Here is a 23,099-nt window from a genome sequence, read left to right on the forward strand (position 1 = left end):
TAAATTGTAATCAGAATGGAACACAATATTCCACGTGTGATTAAATAGGACAAAAAAAGGAATAGCACTCTTTTCTCCTTGAAGTCATACTTCTTTTAATTCAACCCAAAACTACATTAAGTTTTTCGGCTGCCACATGACACACCATCTGTTCATGTAAAGCTATATTTTTCAGGAAAAACTATCTGCTCCTCTCCTATACTTATGATTTTGATTATTATGAAAAATAAAGATTTTGGATTTATTTCTACTGAATTTCATTTTATTTAATTCAGTCCATTATCCCTTCATATCAAGATTTTGGGAGTGTGTTATCATTTGGCATGCTAATCTTCCCTAGTTTTTGTATCATCGACAAACGTGATAAGCATGCCTTCTATAACTTTATCCAAATATCTAAAAAAAATAAAATAATAAATAATATAAATATAAATAATAATATTTAATATATTTAAAATAATATAAATAAATTAAAATAATAAAAAGTATAGGACCAGGCCCAGATCCCTTGGGCAATTCACTAGAGCCTCTCCTGCCAAGGAGAGTGATTAACAACTACTCTGAGTCTATTCATCCAACCATTTCTAAATCTATCTGGTTTTATTACCATCTACTTCACATTTCTCCATTTTTTCCCCACAAGAACAATATGAGATACTTTATCAAATGTTTAGCTAGGATTGAGGTAAATTGTATTTATAGCATTACCCTGATCTACCAATTTATTAACTCTATCAAAAAAAGGAAATAAGGTTAATTTGATATGAATTATACTTAATGAAACCACACTTGTCCTTAAGCAATAACTGCTTTCTTTGTTAGATGTTCACTACCTATATCTAATGATAAGTTTCATTCATTTTTCAAGTCATAACCTATTGCTTACAAAATCTGTTCTTTTCCCTGTTTTTAACAAGTGGGATATTTTCCTTTCTTCAATCCTGAGGTACACTCATGTTTCCCATTCTCTTGCAAATTTTGCAAATATCATCTTTAACAGTTCATCAATCACAGCTGCCACTTTTCTTGTTACCCAGAGATGTTGTTCATTTGGACCAGGTGCATCAAATTCATCAAGCTCAATTAAACATTCTCTTATGCTCTTCTTCCTTATCTTGGACATCAGTTCCCTGCTAGCCACATTTTCCTATCATTTCCAATGCTGAGGTCATTCTCCTTGGCTGATAAAACAGAAGCAAAGTAACAGTTGAGTAGCTCTGCTCTCTCTGTTGTCAGAAATCACCAGTCTTTCCATTGCAGCAGTGGTTCTCTCCCTTCTTCTAACACTCTCTAGTCCCATCATTTAGTGTTTTTTTAATTTTTAATTTATGGAATAAAGAAGCATTTCTATAACATCGTACAATAAAAAAGATAATTGCACATGAAACTGCAAGCCTATTTCATACAATTTGCTGTTCCTTTTACATATATAATAAATTTATCATGTAAATTTCTTTTTTTGTTTTTCCCCACTTCACTGCCTGACCTAAAGATGGCCACCATTGGATACAAACAGGTACAAGTCTTGACAACATTGCTTCACCTGCCAGCCTCAGCACATCATGATACTCTTTTCGGATTGTTCTTATTTGTCCTGTTACCTGTCCTTAATTCCATCCTTTATATGTAAATGTTTAAAGTTACTTGCTAAGTTTTCTGTGCATCTCTATCAGTCTCTTAAACATTGGAATTATTTCTTTTGTCTCAAGAATTTCTAAAAGTTTCCTCAACCCTGTGCTAACTTTCCCTATAGAATTTTAATCTATGGAATACTCCCTCTGAGTCTCTCAGATCTATTCCAATCATAGCATAAATTTCAAACTACACCTGGTTTTTTTATTTTTCTCTTTCACAGACTTTAGGATAGAGTGATAGAGTCTACTATTTAGCAAATAACTTTTCACTGTTATTTAGAATCAAATTCAAGATAAAATTTCCCCTTGTTGGGTTTTTTTTAAACTTTTGAAGGACATGATTGTTGTAAAGTCAAGCCAAGAAGATAATGAATTATCTGCTTTTGTGACAGAGTTCTCCAATATATTCTGGATAATGGAAATCTTCTGTTATTACTATCAAAATATTTTTCCAGTGACACTCTACTGTAAGTCCAAAAATGCCATGATCTCAAAAATAAAACACAATTGAAGTTGACTTGGAAGGCAATATAAGTGGTAGATATAAGTAACTTGAAGTATAATATCAAAGATGACTTTTAAACAATAGCAAAAATGACAAAATCAAAAATATGAAAGCTCATTAAAGTAAGTCAGCAGTCATTTATTAAAAATGAATAACAGATGGATAACCCAAATACTATACAAGTATCCACAAAAATGTTAGAACTAAAGAAGACCTTTAGCACATTGGATATATCTCCTGTGGAAATTTTATATTAAAACTAAGGATTAAAAGGAATAACAGAGAGCATCAAAGAGCTCAAAATCTTCAAAGTAGACAGTTTTTATCAAAAAAATGATAATAATTTTGAATCAGGCAGTCCTTGACTTATAGTGGTTATTGTTTTATAACACTCATAAATTGCACCATAAATTTTCTATTCATAGCAGAGGCAATAAAAACTGCACAAATGAATATCTGCTTTCTAATATGCTCTTCATGTATTCCAGTATCAGTTCAGCCCCAAAGGCACTGTTAGCCTTCCTCTACCTGCATATTTCTTTTCTCTAGATTCTCTCTGCTCCAAAATGGAATTTGACCAATATTTACTAAGCATCTACTACTAGAATATACCAGCACAAACAACTCTATAGAGTCTTCATGGTTTTTTAGTTCCAGTGTCAGAGAGACAGTAGAGAAATAAAAATGGCAAAGTAAAGAAGGGAATGAAAAGTGATGTAAAACCAAGGGAAAATGTTAGATCAAAAAGTGATGACAAGAATAACAAATGAATGAATGGAAGGAACTGAATGCAATAAAATTAACAGTCCAGAGGATGGGAAAATGCACCTTTCTCCTTCTTTAAAGAAGTAAAGATTATTATATATACTTTCTGATTTGACTATGTATAGATTAGTTTTGTTTGTGTTTTTTCTTTTTGTCCTCTGTTACAAAGAATAGTACACTTGATAAAAGAAAAGGAAGGGATGTATTTAGAAATGAAGGCAACATAAAAGCAAAAATAATTAAAAATTTAATATTTAAAGTCATTGTATTGATTTCAATTGTTCCACAGTCAATAAATTGTCTCCCTGAAGGCAAATGTAAAAGAGGGGTTTAGAAATGCTTTAAGTAATGGCAACTTTTTTGGAATAAGTGTATAAAAATCCAACCAAAATACTAAGGAACTTCAACTTTTCAATAGGAAAAGTTCTGATTGTTTATTTTAATTACATTTTATAGTCATATTGAATTATTTTAAATTATCTGGGTTTTTGCATCCATATTTTATTTTAAAAATTTTTGACCCCCTGCTAGATGCAAAAGCAAGTTTCAATATTTACTTACAAAATCTTGAGTTTCAAATTCTCTCCCTTTCCTCCAACCCCATTCCCCACAATTGGGAAAGCAAGTTACTTGGTGTATGTTAAAAATGTGTAGCCATGAAACACATTTCTACAAGTTATGTTGTAAAAGTAAACATGATCCTCTCCCCACCACCACACACACACACACAGAGAAAGAGAAAGCTCAAGAAAAGTAAAGTGGGGGGGGAAGTGTGCTTCAGTCTGTATTCAGCACCATCAGCTCTTTCTTTGGGATGGATAGCATTCTTTATCAGAAGTTTTAAAATGATCTGATTTTTAAGGGAAAAATCATTCTCTGAAAGCTATTTTTAATCTACTATTATAAGAAATAGAGTGGGTATTTTAGGTGCAATCCATTTAGATAATTTGTTTTTGTAAATTTAGGATTAAATTAAGCTTTTTTGCCAACATTCAGGTCAAAACACTAAAGCTTTTGGGGTGGGGTGCAAAATAATCCAGCTTAAGTGACTTGCCTAGGCACACAGAGTTAATAAGTGTCAAGTGTCTGAGACCTGGTTTCTCCTGTGTCCAAGGCTTTCTTCACATCATAAACAGCATGACAGAGAACCAAGAAATGAAAATAAGATGTGATTCAAATATTTTTAAAAGAAGGTATGCCTGTTCTGAGGCAGTAAAACAATCAACAATTTTCTCTTCAATGGCTACATTTAGAAACAAGACAGTAAAACAGACATCCTTGCATCAAGTAAAGCCACCAAATAACCCCAGGTTTCCTCTTGACAAAATTCTCCTCATAGATGTTTAATAAAATCTTGCCATAGCATACTAATGAAGATACTCTAACATTTCATTCAAAACAGTAATATATTTTATATGTTTATATATATATATATAGATATATATATAGAGAGAGAGAGAGAATCATATATGTATATACCTCTCCTTTTATATGTGTGTGTGTGTGTGTATATGTGTGTGTCAGGAAATATGTATAAAAGTTTATTCAGAATATGCATATATTTTATAATTTTTATTTACAAGAAATTTCATTTTAGGAGAACATAGTCTGCTCATGAACAGCTTAAATTTAGCTTTAATATTTTTTAAAAATATAATAACAATAATACTGCACTGTTCTCAAAATGAGTCACAAAATAAGTTATAAAAAAATAGTGCCTTTCTAGTACCTTCTTAACTCCACACACCCAAATCTTGCAAGCCATGTGCAAATCTGAAACTTTACAAAGGTTACTTCCCTTAGGTCTTTTTCCTCCATTCATCCTTTGGTTATAAGGGGAGATCAAAATATGATATAAGCTGAATACCCTGTAGGCCAAATAGGTCAGACATCTAAACTTTGGATGAATTTCAGAGTCTTATTTCCAAAGATCCAGATGGTGATTCATTAGTATAAGCCCTTTAGAATGAGTCAAGTGCTGACATTTTTGTTGGATGATATGCACCATGAATCACTTATATTTACATACCTTATAGATCAATATTTATAATATTTCATTATTAACAGATAAATAAAAAGTTCCAATAATCAAAATATTGTGGTAATAGAGTATTTTGGAGAATTTTGAGGCTGAGAACAATCAAATCAATGATGTAATACATAAAAATAACTTTCTAAACATTTTTGTTACTGACCTTTCTAAAAAGATTATTAAAAGTTTTCTCCCTAATTATAGCATAGCATATTTTGACTATTTGGGACCATCACATAAATGAATCACTAAAGGATAACAAAGTGGTACAGTGGATAGAGTACTAGGCCCAAAGTCATGAAGGCCTGAGTGCAAATTCAAACTCAGACCCTTACTAGCTGTGTGAAGTCACTTCACTGTTTTCTGCCTTAGTATCCCCAAGTCTAAAATAGGGGTATTAATAACTCATAGGAAGAATCTACTCCCCAAAGTGGCTGAGATGATCAAATACTAAATAATAAAGTCCTTCTCCTGGCACAGAGTAGGGGATTTAATTTATTTTTGTTTCCTTTCTATGAGGCAAAGGTAGTATAAACACAGAATACATAGGATACCAGAAAATCAAGATATGCCCAAGAATCTTTTTCCTCAAAATCAATCAATCAATCTTCTTTGATGGGCTTGTGTTCCTTTCATTTAACTTTCTTCCCTAAAAGTAGGTAGAAGTAAGGGGAATGGAGAGATGGAAAAGATAGTGAATTGAGAAACTGGATGAGATTTGAATTTTCATGGGTATGGAAAGTCTTCAGTATAAAACTCCTACAACCATGGAAGACTTGCAACTTATTTTCTAAAAAGTGGTCCTGGAGCACCAAGTGGTTCAGTGATCTGCCTGTGCTAAGTATCACAGGACTTGAGCACTATGGCCTTTTTGACACCTAAGTACTACCAGCAAATTGAAAGACATTAGTAAGTGTTATACTATAATATTCAACAAGAATATTAGAAAAAGTATTCTTCCTACCTATGTAATCTTTTTTTTTATTTTAAGGAAATATAAAGCATTTTAAAAGCTTTTTTTCCCACAGTAAAGTCTTACCTGGATGAACTATTCCCATCAGGATGTGATCCTGACTTCTCAAAGTTTGCCCCAACAGAATATAAGTTTCAGGCTCATTCAGCAAAGTCATTGACTTTGGATGTATATTTGGTGAAATCAATGCTAACCCGGAAGTGAGTTAATTTTCAAACCTACTGTCCCAGAGACGGATGCAGTACAAAAGAAAGGATGTCCCAGAGAAGTTGGGGTAATATCTGTACATTTCTTCTGACTTGAGCTTACTGTATCTTTAAAGCAAATGTTTCTTTGCAAAAGGATACTAAGTGGTTAAATGGAATTGGATGCTTGTTTACAGGTCCCTAACAAATAGGGGAGCCAGTGAAGCTTCAATTGCTAGAGGGGGAAAAGATAGCCCTTAGGATTCCCTAGAATGCTGAGGGGAAAGTGAAGCTCTTGTTAGAGTCAGACCCAAACATCCACTCTATACATTGCTCTCAATTCCAGGCAAAATAGCATGTTTTCTGTGCCCAGCACTAGTCATCTAATAGACTAAGAAGTTCTCCATGATCTTGTTTTGTAGAAAATGGACCTGAACCCCAGAGAAATAAGGCGACTTGCTCAAAATCACACAGGTAGCTTGAGGTAGAACTGGCATTCTAATCTACTTCCTCTATTTCCTCTCAACAATTCCCATTTCAGTGACTTTATAGACCATCTGACTTCAATACTTATAATTTACACTCTCCTCACCTCTTGGTGTTTTAGAATCCCTAGCTGCCTTTAAGGTTCCATTCAGTTTCTACCTCTTACAAGAAGCCTTTTCTGACCTGCTCTCTCCTTCCCACCTCACTTTTTTCCCCACTGGGCTTCATGATTATGCTCCACGAATCTCATCATCCTTCAAAAACACTTTAAACCTGGTACTCATAACTGCCCCTAGCACCTCCCTATGACTGGATAATGGAGATGGAAATCTCCCAGAACCTCTGATTAATGAGGGTCCTCAGTCTAGCCAGTACTTCCTTTCCCATCCAGCTGTTCTCCTGTGGACTTTGTCCTCCTGTCCCATGTTGGCTGTCATGCTTCCTTTCTTCTCAATTTCTCTTTATATGTTGTCTTCTACCAGTAGATAGTAAGCTCCTTAAGAGTACTTTTAAAAAATATTCTCATCATTATTTAGCACAGTACTGGCACATAGTAGGTGCTTAATAAATATTTATGGACTGATAACAAATTATCTTGCAATTATTCATGTCCATATTGTCTCTCCCTGTGAAACATAAGCCCCTCAAGGCAGGAAGTTTCAAAGGGAAAGTTTTGCATTCTTTACAGCATCATCAAAAAATTAGCATTTTAAAGTTTACAAAGTATATTATGTGTTTTAAAGAAACAGATATTTCACTGTCCAAATAATCACACAAAGTCATAAATTTTTTGCTCATGACATATAGCAAAGGTAGAATTCATAATAGGTAGGTAGAGGCAAGTGATCTTACCTACTTTGCTTAGCTTAATTCTAACTCAAATTTATATGTACTCTAACATATAAGCATGAGAGCATCTTGAAAATTTTAAAACCTAAATCAAGCAATTGTCTGGGACAAAGGACTGTGATTTAGCCTCAGATGAAAGATAATTTAAAAAATAGACACTTGGGGACCACTAGGTGGTGCAGTGGATAGAGCACGAGCCCTGGAGTCAGGAGTACCTGAGTTCAAATTCGACCTCAGACACTTAATAATTTCTTAGCTGTGTGGCCTTGGGCAAGCCACTGAACCCCATTGCCTTGAAAAAAAATAGACACTCAGCCCAGGACAATCTGGCTGGTTTCTGTCCAAGGCTTGTTTTCTGTGGTAAATAACTCACTGGGTCTACAGCCATAGTCTATCAGAAAGAAAGCATTAATGGCACCAAAGCAGACATGGCTTGTATTTGGCCTTAAAGAGACCAGAGGGGCAAATCATAAGCTCTGGAGTTACTTGCCCAACTCTGACTTGATACATGAAGTTTTCCTTAGACATAGGTTTCTTCTGGATCCTTGTAGAGTTTTGAAGCTGCCTATTCTCAGCTCTTAGTGAAGACACTGCCACTAGCTTTTGATGTGTTTGAACTGATGCTTGGAAATTAATTAGAAGCCAGAATCCTTTGACCTTTCAAAATTCATAGATTCTCTTCTGGTCAAAGAAAGGAGAGGAGATTAGGCTGGTCTCTCCTTAAAAACTATTTGTCATCAGCTACCATTAGACCACAAGCAAGCATCCAACAAAAATATCACATATAGTGAAAAGCAGATCCAATATAAAGTGCAATAGCAGCATCAGAAGACACTGGTGTCCCTGAAGCTCAGTAGTATGAGTTGCCCCTCAATGCAGACATCCTGATCATTCATGTTCCCTATCTGTGTGCCCTTCCATGGATGTGCCTAACCAAATATATTCCACACATGTCTGTTCTCTGTGTGTGAACATTTTTTCCTACTCACAGTATGTAGATTTGTAAGAAACAGTGCCTCCGAGCTTATTGGGGGGGGGGGGGGAAGGAAGATTCTATAGCCATTTTTCTCACCACTCTTTCACTACTACCTTTGTTTAGTATTATGCTTCATTTTTTTCCTCCATTTGGAGGGATTCTAGAATTCTGAGATGACAATGTGCTACATAAATAGTATCATGCCAATCTTTGAGGTAGGCACAACAGGTAGACAAAGAAATGGAGGCTCATGTAGTATTAAGCGGTTTATCCCTGATTACAAAATTAGTGAATTTCATAGGCAGGATTACATTTGGTTATTCTAGATTCCAAGGAGAACACTTTCCTACTTTACTTGGCTGCCTTCCAAACATCTTACATACTCCCTTGTATACAAAAAACATTTTGTGAATTCACTTTGTGTATATCTACTAATAGGAAGGGAAATGAATTTTCAATGTTAACATCTAACAATATTAATACCAAAGAAATTCTAGACTACAAAATATTAGGTTTCATTTTTCTACTATCTTTTTACTGGAGAATGAAAAGGCATAGCCTAAAAGTTCAAGTCAAAAAAGAAATACATGATGTAAAACTCCCAACATTCATGCCAACTTTAGAACATAGGTCAAAATTTACAAATTATAAAATAAAATGCTTCTGTCCAAAAAAATCTCGAAGAAAGTAGTATATGGGGGGAAGCTAGGTGGAGTAGTGGATAAAGCACCAGCCCTGGAGTCAGGGGTACTTGGGTTCAAATCCAGTCTCAGACACGTAATAATTACCTAGGTGTGTGGCCTTGGGCAAGCCACTTAACCCCATTTGCCTTGCAAAAACCTAAAAAAAAAAATAGTATATGACCTGACAGAACACAACTTTCTTATATGGGTAACAAAACCAAGACCTTAGGAAAGACATGCCACAGTCATAGAAATGACTAAGGGGCAGACTTAGAACTTGAACCCAGGTTCTCTAACTATAAATCACTCTTTCTATTGTACCCTTTGGAAATGAGTACATGGGGCGGCTAGGTGACATAGTGGATAAAGCACCGGCCTTGGAGTCAGGAGTACCTGGGTTCAAATCCAGTCTCAGACACTTAATAATTACCTAGTTGTGTGGCCTTGGGCAAGCCACTTAACCCCATTTGCCTTGCAAAAACCTAAAAAAAAATGAGTACCTTATATTGCTATAAAGGGGAGTTTCAGTTGAGAAAAATAATCAATCATCCCAAAGAACCCTGCTCAGATAACACTACTTCTATTAAACCACTGAATCCAAAACACTAAATTAATGCATGTTCACTCAAGCTGTGCAAATTCTGTATAACATAGTAAGTTAATTTGAAACTCTGGCATTTGTGTGTCTGGCAGTGTAAAAATGAACTATTCCAGTCAAGCTCCCATGACAAATAGTTTTTAAGGAGAGAGACCAGCCTAATCTCCTCTCCTTTCTTTGACCAGAAGAGAATCTATGAATTTTGAAAGGTCAAAGGATTCTGGCTTCTAATTAATTTCCAAGCATCAGTTCAAACACATCAAAAGCTAGTGGCAGTGTCTTCACTAAGAGCTGAGAATAGGCAGCTTCAAAACTCTACAAGGATCCAGAAGAAACCTATGTCTAAGGAAAACTTCATGTATACCTCACAAAGGGAAAGAAAAGGTTTTCAACCTTTAAGCTTTCAAAGATTGAGCCTACTTTCCCTTGGACTCTTTATGATACTGGTGGGAGAGTATATCACAAACTTTTTTTTATTTTATTTAAGGCAATGGGATTAAGTGACTACCCAAGGTCATGCAGCTAGGTAATTATTAAGTGTCTGAGGTCATATTTGAACTCAGGTCCTCCTGACTCCAGGACCAGTGCTCTGTCCACTATGCCACCTAGCTGCCCAAATCACAGATTTTTAAAGGGATGTTCTGTACCAACTGTTTTTACTATATATCACCTTGGTAAATAATATTTTCCATATGCTAATTAAATTTGGCTAATTAATATCAACTGATAATAATGGGGAAAAGCATTGTGAGTGAGGGCTTAGAAAATCATCACTGAGAACCCTGAAGGGAGAAGAAATAGCTGTCATCCTCTGGGGACCCAATCTGTTAGTGCAAGTCAGAGTTGGGCAAGTAACTCCAGAGCTTATGCTTCATCTTATCTCTGTCTATATCTTTGATTCCCTTTACAATTTTCAAACTGATAAAAATCTTTGTTATTTTACTATATGGTATCTTTATGGTAAGATACTATAGTATCTTTACTACATTGGAAACCTAGTTTTTCCAAAAGGCCTGGGTATGGTTGATGCACTGAAACAATGTGGCAAAAATTGCTAACTTGAAACTAATTCATTAGAAACACATCCACAAAACATCCAGGACTCTTTAATCAAAAGGCAATCTGAGTATTAAAAATCTCTTTACTGTCGTAAATAATTTCTTCTTAATGTGAAGTTAAAGTCCTACTGGATTTCATAGTTCCATAGTTGCTATGAGATATATTTCTCCTTCCCTTAAAACATAATGAAGCATATTCACAAGATACTTCTTCAAATTATTCCATTAATTATTCTAATTTTAAAAGCTCCCTTCAAACATAGCAAATTTTAAAATCAATAAATTGCATAAACAAGTTAGAATAATTTAATTTCTATAGATAAGACTATCACTTTCTTATTCATGGTTCATTGAGCTATAATTCAGGAATACAGTTATGCTAACATAACATTAATATTGTCTTTCCATGAGGTAAGTGGAATAATGAATGATATTTTCTTATAAAATGTTTTCATATAAATTATTGATGGGATTAGAGTCAGCCAAAAATTAAAACTAAAGCACAGTATTAAACAATGTCAAGAAAAATAGAGAAATTATTTTTAAAAGCGAATATACATAGAATCAGCAGGAATTTTACTAGGACAGTCTTTTATTCAAAATTTTGATATTTTAACTGATAAAAGTTTTTAATCTCTCAAGTAAATGTCTACCACTCATGCACCAGTTAGAGTGCAATTAAAGTTCTTCCCTATAGTTTAACCACACAAAATCTGTAAAATTAAAAGGTTTGCTAAGATGATCTCTAAAAGATCAATTCCTGCTCTAATATTTCAATTCCTTTTTCACAAGTTCTTTTTAACTATTTACATCCTATGGATAAAGTTTTTTTTCCAACCCTAATATTTTCTCTGCTAAGATTCTTTCCATTTCTTCTATGCTATTTGTAAAGTCCCTTTTGAATCTCAACATTCTTTTTTTTTTTCCTTTTAACATTCTAATACACTCTAACATTCTACTGGTCTAAGGTTCTTTTTAAGTTTTAACAATTTATATTTTGAGATCCTTTCCTGCTCTAACATTCTTCTCCATCCTAAGGTTCCTTCTACCTCCATTGATTTAAAAGTCAAGTTCACTTGTTTACATTAAAAATTAAAGTCAAAGGGGTGGCTAGGTGGCACAGTGGATAGAGCACCGGTCCCGGAGTCAGGAGTACCTGAGTTCAAATCTGGCCTCAGACACTTAATAATTACCTACCTGTGTGGCCTTGGGCAAACCACTTAACCCCGTTTGCCTTGCAAAAACCTAAAAAAAAAAAATTAAAGTCAAGCATAATTTGAGATTACTTTCTCTGGAAGTCTGTTTTTCAAACATTACACGTTCCATGTTGTTAATTAAAATAGAGTATTATATTATAAATGGAAATAATAATCTGACTACTATGCAAAGTTACCAATGATTAAGAATGGATTTAAACTGAAAAAGGGGAGTTGAAAAAATTTTCATATATTAACTAGGATTAACAAATTGTTTCTGTATCAGTTAATAGTCTAGCTTCTAAAAGATTCCTTCAAAGTTTATTTTTTTTTAGGTTTTTGCAAGGCAAACGGGGTTAAGTGGCTTGCCCAAAGCCACACAGCTAGGTAATTATTAAGTGTCTGAAGCCAGATTTGAACCCAGGTACTTCTGACTCCAAGGCCGGTGCTCTATCCACTGCGCCACCTAGCCACCCCCTTCAAAGTTTATTAAAACAAAAGCAAAACTTATTTTTTCTCCTGCTACTCTACAATGGTAGAATGGCAGCTTCAAGTACTACAGGACTTAAACTATCTTTCCAAAGAGAAACTGTTTCTAAAAAACATTTTCTGTCTTTTATAGCTATTACTTCTAGAATCTGACAAGCATTATAAGCAGTTTCAGATATTCATTATTATAGCAATTGAATAGAGGTAACCTCCCTTCTAGTTTTCCAATCTATAGTCTCTTCTCTTGTACCTAGATTTAATTTCACTAGCTATCTTTCCAACCCATCATTTTCATCAAACCTTTAAGTAGTCCTTCATTATCAGTGGAATAAAGTATAAATTCCATATCCTGGCATTCACAATCTAGTTACCCTTCTTGCCTTATCTCATATTATTTCCCTACTCATATTTTATTTTCCAAAAAGATTATATTGAGCAGGTGATCTAGAATGTACCCTTTTATCTACTTATTAAAACTCCTCCCTTCAAAGCCTTCTACCATGAAGTCTTTCCCCAAAACTCAACTATTCAACTTCCAAATACTACACTATAAAATCTTCAAATAATATGTTGCATGGACTTTACCTTACCTTTCACATGTCTTACATTACAGTCAATTAGAACAAAACTTACATTTCTATAGGAATTGAATATTTGCATTCCTCACAGTGAGATGTAACATGATAGATTTGGAGTTCAAGGCTCTCTATTTTGACCCTGTATCTCATACTGTCTTATCAGTGTAACCATGGGTACACAACTTCACCTCTCTGGACCTTAGATACCTTATTCAATAACGATTCCTTTCAGATTTAACTTTGTTTATCTTATGAACTCTTCAAGCTAAACAGTGCAGACATTATTATCTCCATTTTACAGATGAAAAAATTAAGATAAATCTGCATGGCTTTGGATCCAGAAATTGGTTCAGTGTCTTCATCAGAATTTCAAATAAGGTCTTCTGACTCCAATTTTAGTATTCCAACCTCTACTCCACTCTGCATTTACATGTCATGATTTTGCCTATTAGCTCATAAACTCTGTAGGGCAAAAACTGTCTTATTTGGCCTTTTTCTCATCACTGCCTAGTATACTACCCTTCACACAAAATATGCTGAATACTGAAGTAAATGAACACTTTATAATCTCTGCTACCAGAGAGGCTGAATACAATGATATTTTGAGCTCAAGAGTTTCTGAGCTGCAATGTGTTCTAGGAATTAGTTATGCATGCTAAATTCATAAAAAAAATATGGTGAGTTTCCAGGAGAAGGGGGTCATCATATTGTCCAATGAGGAGTAAATGGGTTCAAGTAGAAAACAGAATGGGCCAAAACCCCCATACCAATCTATCGGCAGCCTGTGAGTAGCCTCTGAATTTCTAGCTCAAGTGAGAAAAGGAAATCCAATCTTTAAAAAAAAAATTTTAAGTAAAGTATAGAATATTGAATTAATCTTACCTAAACAAAGACAGCAGAAGGGAAATATGGATTTATAAAGCATCTACTCCTCTATGCAATGCACTATGCTAAGGGTTTTATACATATTATCTCATTTGATCCTCATAGCAAAAAGAAGTGCTATTATTTTCTCCATATTACAGATGAGAAAACTAAGGTAAACAGAAGTAAAGTGACTTGCCCAGGATCACATACTAAGTGTCTCAGATCAAATTTGAATTCAGGTCTTCCTGACTCCAGACCAATTGCTCTATCCATTTAGTTGCCTCAAAGGAAAAGAAATTGGGGGCAATCTGACAACCACCTAGGTCTTGGGAAACACTTTTCAAAAAATCCAGAGAATCAGTAGGATCCCAGAAATTAAAATTCCACAGGAGAAATTAAGTGGGAAGTTCTCAAAAAAAAACTGAAGAAACAGAAAGGCCATTTTAATGGAAAAGAAGAAAAGGGAAGTTAGTTGTCCGAAGGGAGCAATGTGGATGCAAAGAGAACTCACCAACCAATTCAAGTTTTTAAAAACACATGAATATAAGATGAAAGCTGAGGGATTAATGCAAAAGCATAGCAAAGTCCTTTAAGAATGTGTCAGGAGTACTAAAGCTCAAAGATCTGAAACTAATGAATAAAGCAAAAAGCAGCAATTTCAAAAAAAAGAGTTATTTTAGCTAAGGGGGAGAGGAGAGGAGAATAAAAGAAATGACAGAACCACTCTTCATTGTACATGGAATAATTACAAAAGGGAGAAAAGAATTGCTGACCCTTATTTTGCTTTTGTTTTCCATGCCAATGAGAATGATCCTTGACCTGGAAAGGGTAGAACAAAAGTAGTGAATAGAGAATGGATACCTGAGATAAAGAATAAGAGAATAACAGAGCACCTAGCTTTCCTCAACATATTTGTGTCACCAAGCCCAAATGAACAACAGCCTAAGGCACTAAAAGAACTGTCATCTTTGAATGATCACAGGGAACAGAAAAAATATCATATGACTGGAAAAGGAAAATGTCCAGGTATACAAAAAAAGGAGAAGAGAATGGAATATGCAAACAATAAGCCAGTGAGTTTGATTTTGCTTCCTGGTATAATTCTAGAATATATTATTAGAGAGTTGCCTACTGAGCTAGAAATGGAAAGGATAAACACAAAACCAATGTTGACTTTATCACCAGCAAGTCAATCTACACTACTTTCAACTCACTTGTTTTTTCCAATTCTAGACAAGTATATGTCAGCATAATACTGTAAATTTCCCCAGATCTCAACAAAGTATTTAATAAAGACACATACCATTCTTGCAGCCAAGATCTAAGCAATTCACACTGATAAAGAATTTTGGATCCTGTAAAGTAGGTTGCATTAACTCCTGTACTATCTCCCATACTATATTATCCCTGATAATTGGGCATTTGGTGACACAATGGATCATGTCTGGAAGACAAGAAAACTTGGGCTCTAACTCTGGCCTCAAAGATCCTTACTAGCTGTGAGACCCTGGGTAGGTCACTTAACCTTTATTCATCTCAGTTTCTTCATCCATAAAATGAGGATAATAGTAACCTTGGATAATGGTAACCTTCCAGTGTTGGAGTGAAGATCAAATGAGATATTTGTAAAACAGTTAGCACTGGGCCTGATACATAATAGGCACTAAGTAACTATGTAATGTTAGCCATTATTACTAATGAAGTACTTAAGAATAAACATGCCCCCTTATCAAATATATTTTTGTATTAGATTCAACTAGGACTACAGACATTGCAGCAGAGATCTGAAAAAAAGATAGAAAAGCATCAACAAACACAAGTAGGGAAATAAAGGTCAGCTAACTAATTATTTGGAAACATACTTTCCAAAGTAACATTACTTTCTTAATAAGAATGCAAGTTTAATTAAACAAAATGACATACCTTATTTTGAGTTACACCAACAGCTAAAATAGTTTTGCTTGGGAGTTTTCCTAAAAGTTTAACATCAATGGAAAAAAAATTTTTACTTTGAAATATGAATTATCTTTCTTAATTCCGCTTGGAGATCATTAACTGTGTATTAATGTATTTTAATATCAGCTTTGTGTTAAAAGCTGACCTTCCAATTGTTAATTACAGGTCGACTTGCAGGAGAATGAGCACCAGTTTATCCAAATGTACCAACTAGAATCACCTTACTCAGTCTATAGTCATCTTCAAGATCCTTTCACAGTGGGTTTCTACCACTACTGCAAGTTAAATGATCACAGAAAGAACAGGCTCCTTCAATGAAATAATTTTCCAATATTTTCATCACATGTGGATAGGTGCATTTGAAATTATAAGATTTTTGGTCACTGGATGAAAAGTAAGACCATACCACCCAACCAACATCTTCTGATGGAGACAATCTAGGATTCCATAGAAAGTCCTCTTCTTGGCTTTTAAAATTTTTCATAAACTGACCACCTCCTGCCTTTGTAGTCTTCTATTTGACTGCCTTCCACAGATTCTCCAATTGGGGGGAAACAGCCTCCTTGTGTTTCCTGGCAAAAGATACTTTATCTTCAAACTCTGTACTTTGTCACTTGTCACTCTCCCTATTTCCCTTGGCCTCCTGGCTTCCTTCAAGTTTCTATAAGGAAACCTGTGCTAGTCCTGCTTCATCTTGGTGCCTTCTAAGATCAACTCCAGTTTATCCAGCATGTCTCTTTTTTGTTCACTGTTGATTATATGTTTTCCCTGTTATGGTGGGATTTCCTTGGAGCAAGAGCTGCTTATACATTTCTTTGCATCCACAACACTCATACTGTGCCTCATATATAGTAAGAGTTTAATAAATGCTTGCTGACAAATGTCTCTTGAGATACATATATAATAACAGACCCTCCAAGTAGTGAACCAGCCCAGGAGTAAACAAGCACAAGATCAGGTTCCTGAGAGATAATTAAATAATGGAGAGAAGGAGGAGGGAGAAAAAGTCTCCCTCTCCCCGCCCCATCCCACTGAATTGATCGCTTTCCTGGGGAGAAGGGAACAGCAGAAGACCAGGCATACAGCTAAGAGCAAAGAGAAATTATGAGATTAAAGGCTGAACAAAGAAAGCAGAAGCTACATATAGTTCGTAGAAATAAAAAGAGATACACCAAAGAAAAACCTAAGAACAGCTGAAGGCAAAAGGAAAGGAGGGGAAGGAACTTCCACAGAGAATAGTATTAACAGGGAAATAGGGCTCTAGGTTGTACAGTACAGATAGAATCCTGGACCTTGAGTCAAAAAGACCTGAGTTCAAATTTGACCTCCAACCTTCACCAGTTGTATGACTCTGCCTGCATTAGTCATTTAACCTTGTTTGCCTCAGTTTCCTCATCTTTAAAACTGAGGTAATGATAGGACTTATTGTGAGGGTTGTGATAGGAAATGAGAGATTATTTGTAAAGAATGCTTGTCACATAGTAGATGCTCTCTAGATGATAACTATCTGGAGTCAAGAAAGGAACTCCGTGGAATAAAATGCCAGAGCTATGAGGAACTCCTTTGATGATTGTATATCTTCTGTATGATTTATCACAATTGTACTCTAAATTTGAACTCAATCTCCCCAGGAATCTCTGTGTATTTGTGGAAGAGTTCACTCCATTTTTTTAGGGGAATATTTTTTATCAATTATTTTTATTATACCATCTTAATAAATACCTTTGCTAAAAGATAACTGAAGCTATTGGATAAAGAAACAATCAGAAACACTCCAGTGGGAGACCATACAGGACTATATCAGAAACTTAATCTTTCAGGGTCATTCCTAGAACCTTGAAGAAAACAGTAGTCAGCTGCCAGCTGGGAACCCAGCCTGTCAATGCAAGTGAGAATCAAAAAAGTGGTCCTGGAGAGGAAATAGAGCAGCATAAAGGAAAAATGTGCCATGTTACTGACTACGTGCCACTATGGCATATTAGAAAGAAATATCTAAACCCACACAATTTTCCTACAAATTGACAAAAGGATCATTATTTTCTTTATAAATTATTTCAAATGGGAGCAGCTAGGTGGCGCAGTGAATAGAGCACCTGCCCTGGAGTCAGGAGTACCTGAATTCAAATCCGACCTCAGACACTTAATAATTACCTAGCTGTGTGGCCTTGGGCAAGCCACTTAACCCCATTTGCCTGCCAAATAAATAAATAAATAAATGAATGAATGAATGAATTGTTTCAAATAGATACTATCATTCTGAATATGTTCAATTAATATATCTTTGGAGGTATGACAATGTACTTTACAGAAGTAACACATATTAAACCATTCTGGAAACTGAGAAAATGAATCACATTTTCACCCCCAAAGGTTCATCAATGCACTAAAGTTTAATCTAATAAAAACCAAATAATTGATCAACTTGCTATGCTACTCCTATAATATTTAGACTAGCATAATTTAAATTTAATTACTTTTTTCTTTCCTCTTTAAAGTTGCTTTATAATATTATCTTAATTGTTGGCAAAATGTTAATTCAATTAATTTAGGAGCTTATTAAAGATTATTATGAATTACCCTTATAAGAAAGGTCATATATTTATATATATTGAATAATACAATAATACAAGAGCAATATGCTGCTCTTTTGAGATGTGGCAAAACTAATGCATAAGGATAGAGAAAAATCAATCTAACTAAAAGTTACTTATGCCTCTCTAGCGAATAGAATTTGAAATATATATTTGGTACCCAAAAATTATATTTATTCATTCTACTTTACTTTTCTCACTCATTTAATAAAGTGCTTGTGTTTGACATCAGAATTTCAATAAGCTGTCACAGAAATACCATGCTTTAATTTTGATACTTATGTTAGTCAATATGATTGTTATTCACCTTATAGGAAAAGAAAGTGTCTCATGTATTTACAAATTAAAAAAGGGGAGTTGTTGATGATGAAGGATTGCTATTTGTGAGCAATATACTATATATTAAAAGAGTTTCTAACATCAAAAAATTTATTTATTAAAACAATTTATAAGTGACATTGTCATTTAGCAAGAAAATCTTAAGTATGATTGGAGTTTGCAATATATGTTCAGATTGTGAAATAATTGTTTTGGACAATTCGACTAATAGTTTCAGTAAAACTGCCCAATAAAAAGTTTTTAGTACATGCCATAAGTATCAGGATAAAGTGAATATAATTAAAAAATGATGAATATTGATCAATTTACATTTCACAAAGTAGCCAAGATAATTCCAACTCTAATACATTAGAAACTTCGAGTCTTGTCTTTCCTCAAGGACAAAAACTGTATTTTTACCAATGAGAATAAATATATAATTCAGTATTCTTCTTTTCAAATAGGAATAGGTGGAAGACTACAGTCAATTCTTTTAAATTGGAAATAAATACACTAAAATACATACAGGTTTTGCTACAGTATCTGCTTTTTCTTTTTTTTCCCCCATCCATCAATCTTCCATCCCAGAGAAGCATTTGAAGAGTACTCTTATTCCCCAGTGGATTCCCTATAGTAGAAAAGCTAGGTTACCATGGAACCAGCCAATTAATTTTGACACCTGCTTACTAAGATTGATCAATCATTTCTGATGTCTGTTTGCTAGGTTGCTATCCTTCAGTTTAGAAAGAGATTTCTCAAGATAATTAATGGCTTGAGAATTTCTATTTAGAGTTTTTCCCAGTATATTAATAGTTCAACAGCCTGAAAAAATCAGCTACCATCCTCAAAATAAAAACTTCATCAATGCATAGGGTCGTGAACTTCATTTCAATATTTTTTTCTTTTAAATATACTCCCTTTCTTGACTATTATAGAAGACTGAGAGAAAACAGGTTCATCTGCATTAATGTGATTAATGTATTTTAAAATGAAGGAAAATAATAAAATATAAAAAAAAATAAAAGGAACTTAAGAGATCATCTAGTCCAATCTCATTTCATAGTTGAGGAAACTAAGGCCCAGGAGGGTTGTTACTTGCTCAAAGTTACACAGATATTAGTGGCAGAGAGGGATATGAGCTAAGAGACTTTGACCTCAAATCTAGAACTCTTTCCACTACTATGCTGTCCAATTAGATATAGAGATACAAAAAGCATGCATAAGAACTGGCAGTCACAAGGAATACTCTACCCTTAAAAAATGCTAAAAATGTTAAATGATCAGTTTGTGAAATATTTTCATTTAAATGTGAAAACATTTAAAATTCGCTTCAGTTTAAATGTAAATGGAGAGATATAACTGATAAATGTTATTATTGAAGTCTATTTTTGATTTACGATCTTCCTTACTGACAGAAGCAACATCTGTTTGTGTCACTAGCAGAGAGCCTCCCTATTCCACTTACTACCCCTCCCCCCCTATCCAGCTGGTCAACAGCTAAGCTCCACTGCTATAAAATACAGCTGTGGGCTTCTTCTAACTCTGCAGATGTCTGTGCTCTTTAGATAGATGGGAAAGATTCATCACTCCAATCCAAATGTCCCTAAGTTACATGTTATTCAGATGGTTTTCATGTTCTTAGCTAAAGAGATATTAGGAAATACATAATATGGCTTCTTTAGTCTCATCTCCAGCTGCTAGTTTATACCTTCTAAAACTCTGTTATCCCTTAATGAAGTTAATGAAGTTGACTGATATTGCCATTACTAAAACTTGAGAAATAAACAATCTCTACTAATGGAAAGAAACAAGCAAATACTGACAATGAAACTCAATAAAATATCACTTTCCTGATCTGTTCACTTAACACAATCTCGATTAGCCTTTCTTAAAAATAATAATAAACCTAGATTGTGCTTATTTTAAAAGCATGTGCCAAATATATGTTCTAACCTACATAAGCAGATCAAAAAGCCAAAGCATTCATTCTGATTACAAAACTGGCAGACCCTAACACAATATCCATAGATTTCTTCTAAAATGATAGTGTCATTTAAAATATACTTTCTTCATATGAAGTCCATAGCCTATTCATAGGACAAATCAGAATTTTGTGAATCCTTTTTAGAAGAACTATAGGCATTATTTTAATCATCAACAAGCTTGGGAGGGAGGAAAGAGCAAAGTTAGGGGTTTTAAAATTCTAAGAATATGTATCTGGCTCCCTCATACAGTAATAAGAGATTGTTCTGTTCTTAGCACCAAGATGATGACCTAGATATAAAGCGTTCCTCCTTTCCCAACAGACCTCCATGTAGAATGTAATAGGAGGTTCACCTGGATTTCTCTTTCATTCACAGTAATTATGAGCAGTGTTCAGTTTTCCAGGTCACAGACTAGCCACAAGCTCCATATTCTGCACAAGAGCACTGAACAACTAATGAACTTTACAACCGTCCACTGCGAGTTAAAGAATTTGTTTTTCCTGAATCAGACTCCAGTAACGTGAAAGCATATAAAGTTGTGTGGCAAATCGTTCACCTTGATAATTCTAAGAATGACCCTCAAGGGCTCTTACTCTCACAATTTGTCTGGATTAGTGATGGTGAAAGAACCTTTACTTTGGCCGGCGATGGTCCGACAATCTTCTCCACACATACATACACACACACACACACACACACACACACACACACACACACACAGAGTTCCCAAACTAAGCAGGTATCCCCAGATCTCTCGGTTATTTCCATCTTTTCCTTCTCCCCAAGTCACCCTGTCCTCCCCCCACATCCCTCCAGCCGAAGTTCCCCTCAAAAGAAGAGCGAAAGTGAGCAGGCACTTTCGGACAGAGAAATTCCGAACTGCGGGATACTCCTCGCTGCGGGAGCCTGGGGCCGGTGAGTGGGACACTGCCCGGCACCGGGTTCCCCCCGCGTCCCCGCTCCGTCCTTGGCCCCCACCCCGATCTTCCTCTTCCTCCTCCTCGGTTGCACCTGCCTCCTCGATGCCGCCGCTGCTGCCGCCGGGACCCAGCGCCGGTCCCGGGGTGCCCAGGAACCCAGAAAAGGCCGGCGAGACGGGACGGCCGGGGAGAAGAGGCGAGGCCCGAGGCGGAGGGACGGAGAAGGGGGAGCAGGCGGCCGTGAGCTACTTACTTGAACCTTCCCTGGCAGTGCTGGCACTGGTCCCCCACCCAGCCCTGGTCGCAGAGGCAGGTGGCGTTGACACAGCGGCCCGAGAAGCAGGAGGAGCTCCTGTCGCACGGCTTGGACTGGGACACCTGGGCGTAGAGCACCAGGTAGAGGAATCCGTAGCCCAGCAGCCAGCTGGGGGCATTGAGCAGCCAGGAGGAGGCGCCGCGGCCGCTGCGGTCCGGCCCCGGCGCGGGGGGCGCCCGGGGCTCCATCCTCGGCCGCCCGCGAACCCCGAGGCTCCGCCGGAGGACGGGGCCCGGGAAGCCCCCGAGGCTGCTGCGGAGGCGGCCTGGGAGGAGGAGGAGGAGGAGGAGGAGGAGGAGGAGGAGGGGGCGGCGGCCGCGGCCAGGCTCAGCGGGGCCGGCCCCCGTCCCGCTGCCCCCGGAGGACGGATGGAGCTCCGCCGCCGCCGCCTCCGCTCGGCTCCCCCGAGTCCAGCGCGGGCATCGCCGCCCCTGCCCCCCGTCCCCCTCGGGCTCGTGACCTTGGGCCGGCCGGGGCGCGCCCGCGGCCGGGGAGCGAGCTCGGGGCCGCAGGACTGCGCGGGACGGCGGGCGCAGGGCACCGCGGCCGGCCGCCACCGTCCCTGCGCGGGGGCCGGACTCGGGGCGCCCGGAGCCGGAGAGAGGGGCGGGCAGGGAGAGCCCCGGGCTCCCGGCTCCGCCTCGCCCTCCGCGCCCAGCCAACTGCCTGGCGCCGGCTGGGGGAGGGGGCCGGGAGGAAGGGGCGACCCAACGGGAGAAGGCTCCGCGGGGGGGAGCGCACCGCCAAGAGGCGGGGGCCACCCCAGATCGCCGCGCTAATTGGAGAGCCTTCCCCCAGCAGCCATTTTCTCTCTCGTCCAATTAAAAGCCTGTACGGGTTGCCCGTTTCAGTCCTCCCAGCTCTCAGCCGCACCCCATCGCTACCTTTTCGGGGTGCAGCCGCCCCAACGCTTTGGTCTCTTCCCGCCGCCTCCTCCCGACCACCCCCTCCCTCCCCAGTTCCAGGTCCTCCGACACGGGCCAGGCTTCTGGGTGTGTGTGTGTGTGTGTCCCTGGCCCAGGACTGGGGGGGGAGCAGTCGTCCGCCGGCCAAGGATGCTTTGGCAGCGGCTGTTTCGGATGGAAGATGGAGAAGACCCGAGCTAGCTGTCCTCTTCCCTAGGTGGTCTCCTTCCCCGC

The 23,099-nt window shown here is 37.1% G+C and overlaps 1 protein-coding gene across 2 annotated transcripts in view; it reads right to left on the bottom strand.

Annotated features, from left to right (window-relative positions):
• ATRNL1 (attractin like 1) overlaps positions 1–22,399 on the bottom strand; it is a 1,271,094-nt gene extending 1,248,695 nt beyond the window's left edge. For both annotated transcript variants that reach the window (XM_074233580.1, XM_074233579.1), the window contains exon 1: positions 21,898–22,399. In XM_074233580.1, the coding sequence (XP_074089681.1) occupies positions 21,898–22,148 (251 nt within the window). In that variant the 5' untranslated portion in view covers positions 22,149–22,399. The remainder of the gene's footprint in view (positions 1–21,897) is intronic.
• Between the last annotated feature and the right edge of the window lie 700 nt (positions 22,400–23,099).

This window comes from Macrotis lagotis, chromosome 4, assembly GCF_037893015.1.
Source record: "Macrotis lagotis isolate mMagLag1 chromosome 4, bilby.v1.9.chrom.fasta, whole genome shotgun sequence".
In the NCBI taxonomy this organism is placed as follows: domain Eukaryota; kingdom Metazoa; phylum Chordata; class Mammalia; order Peramelemorphia; family Peramelidae; genus Macrotis; species Macrotis lagotis.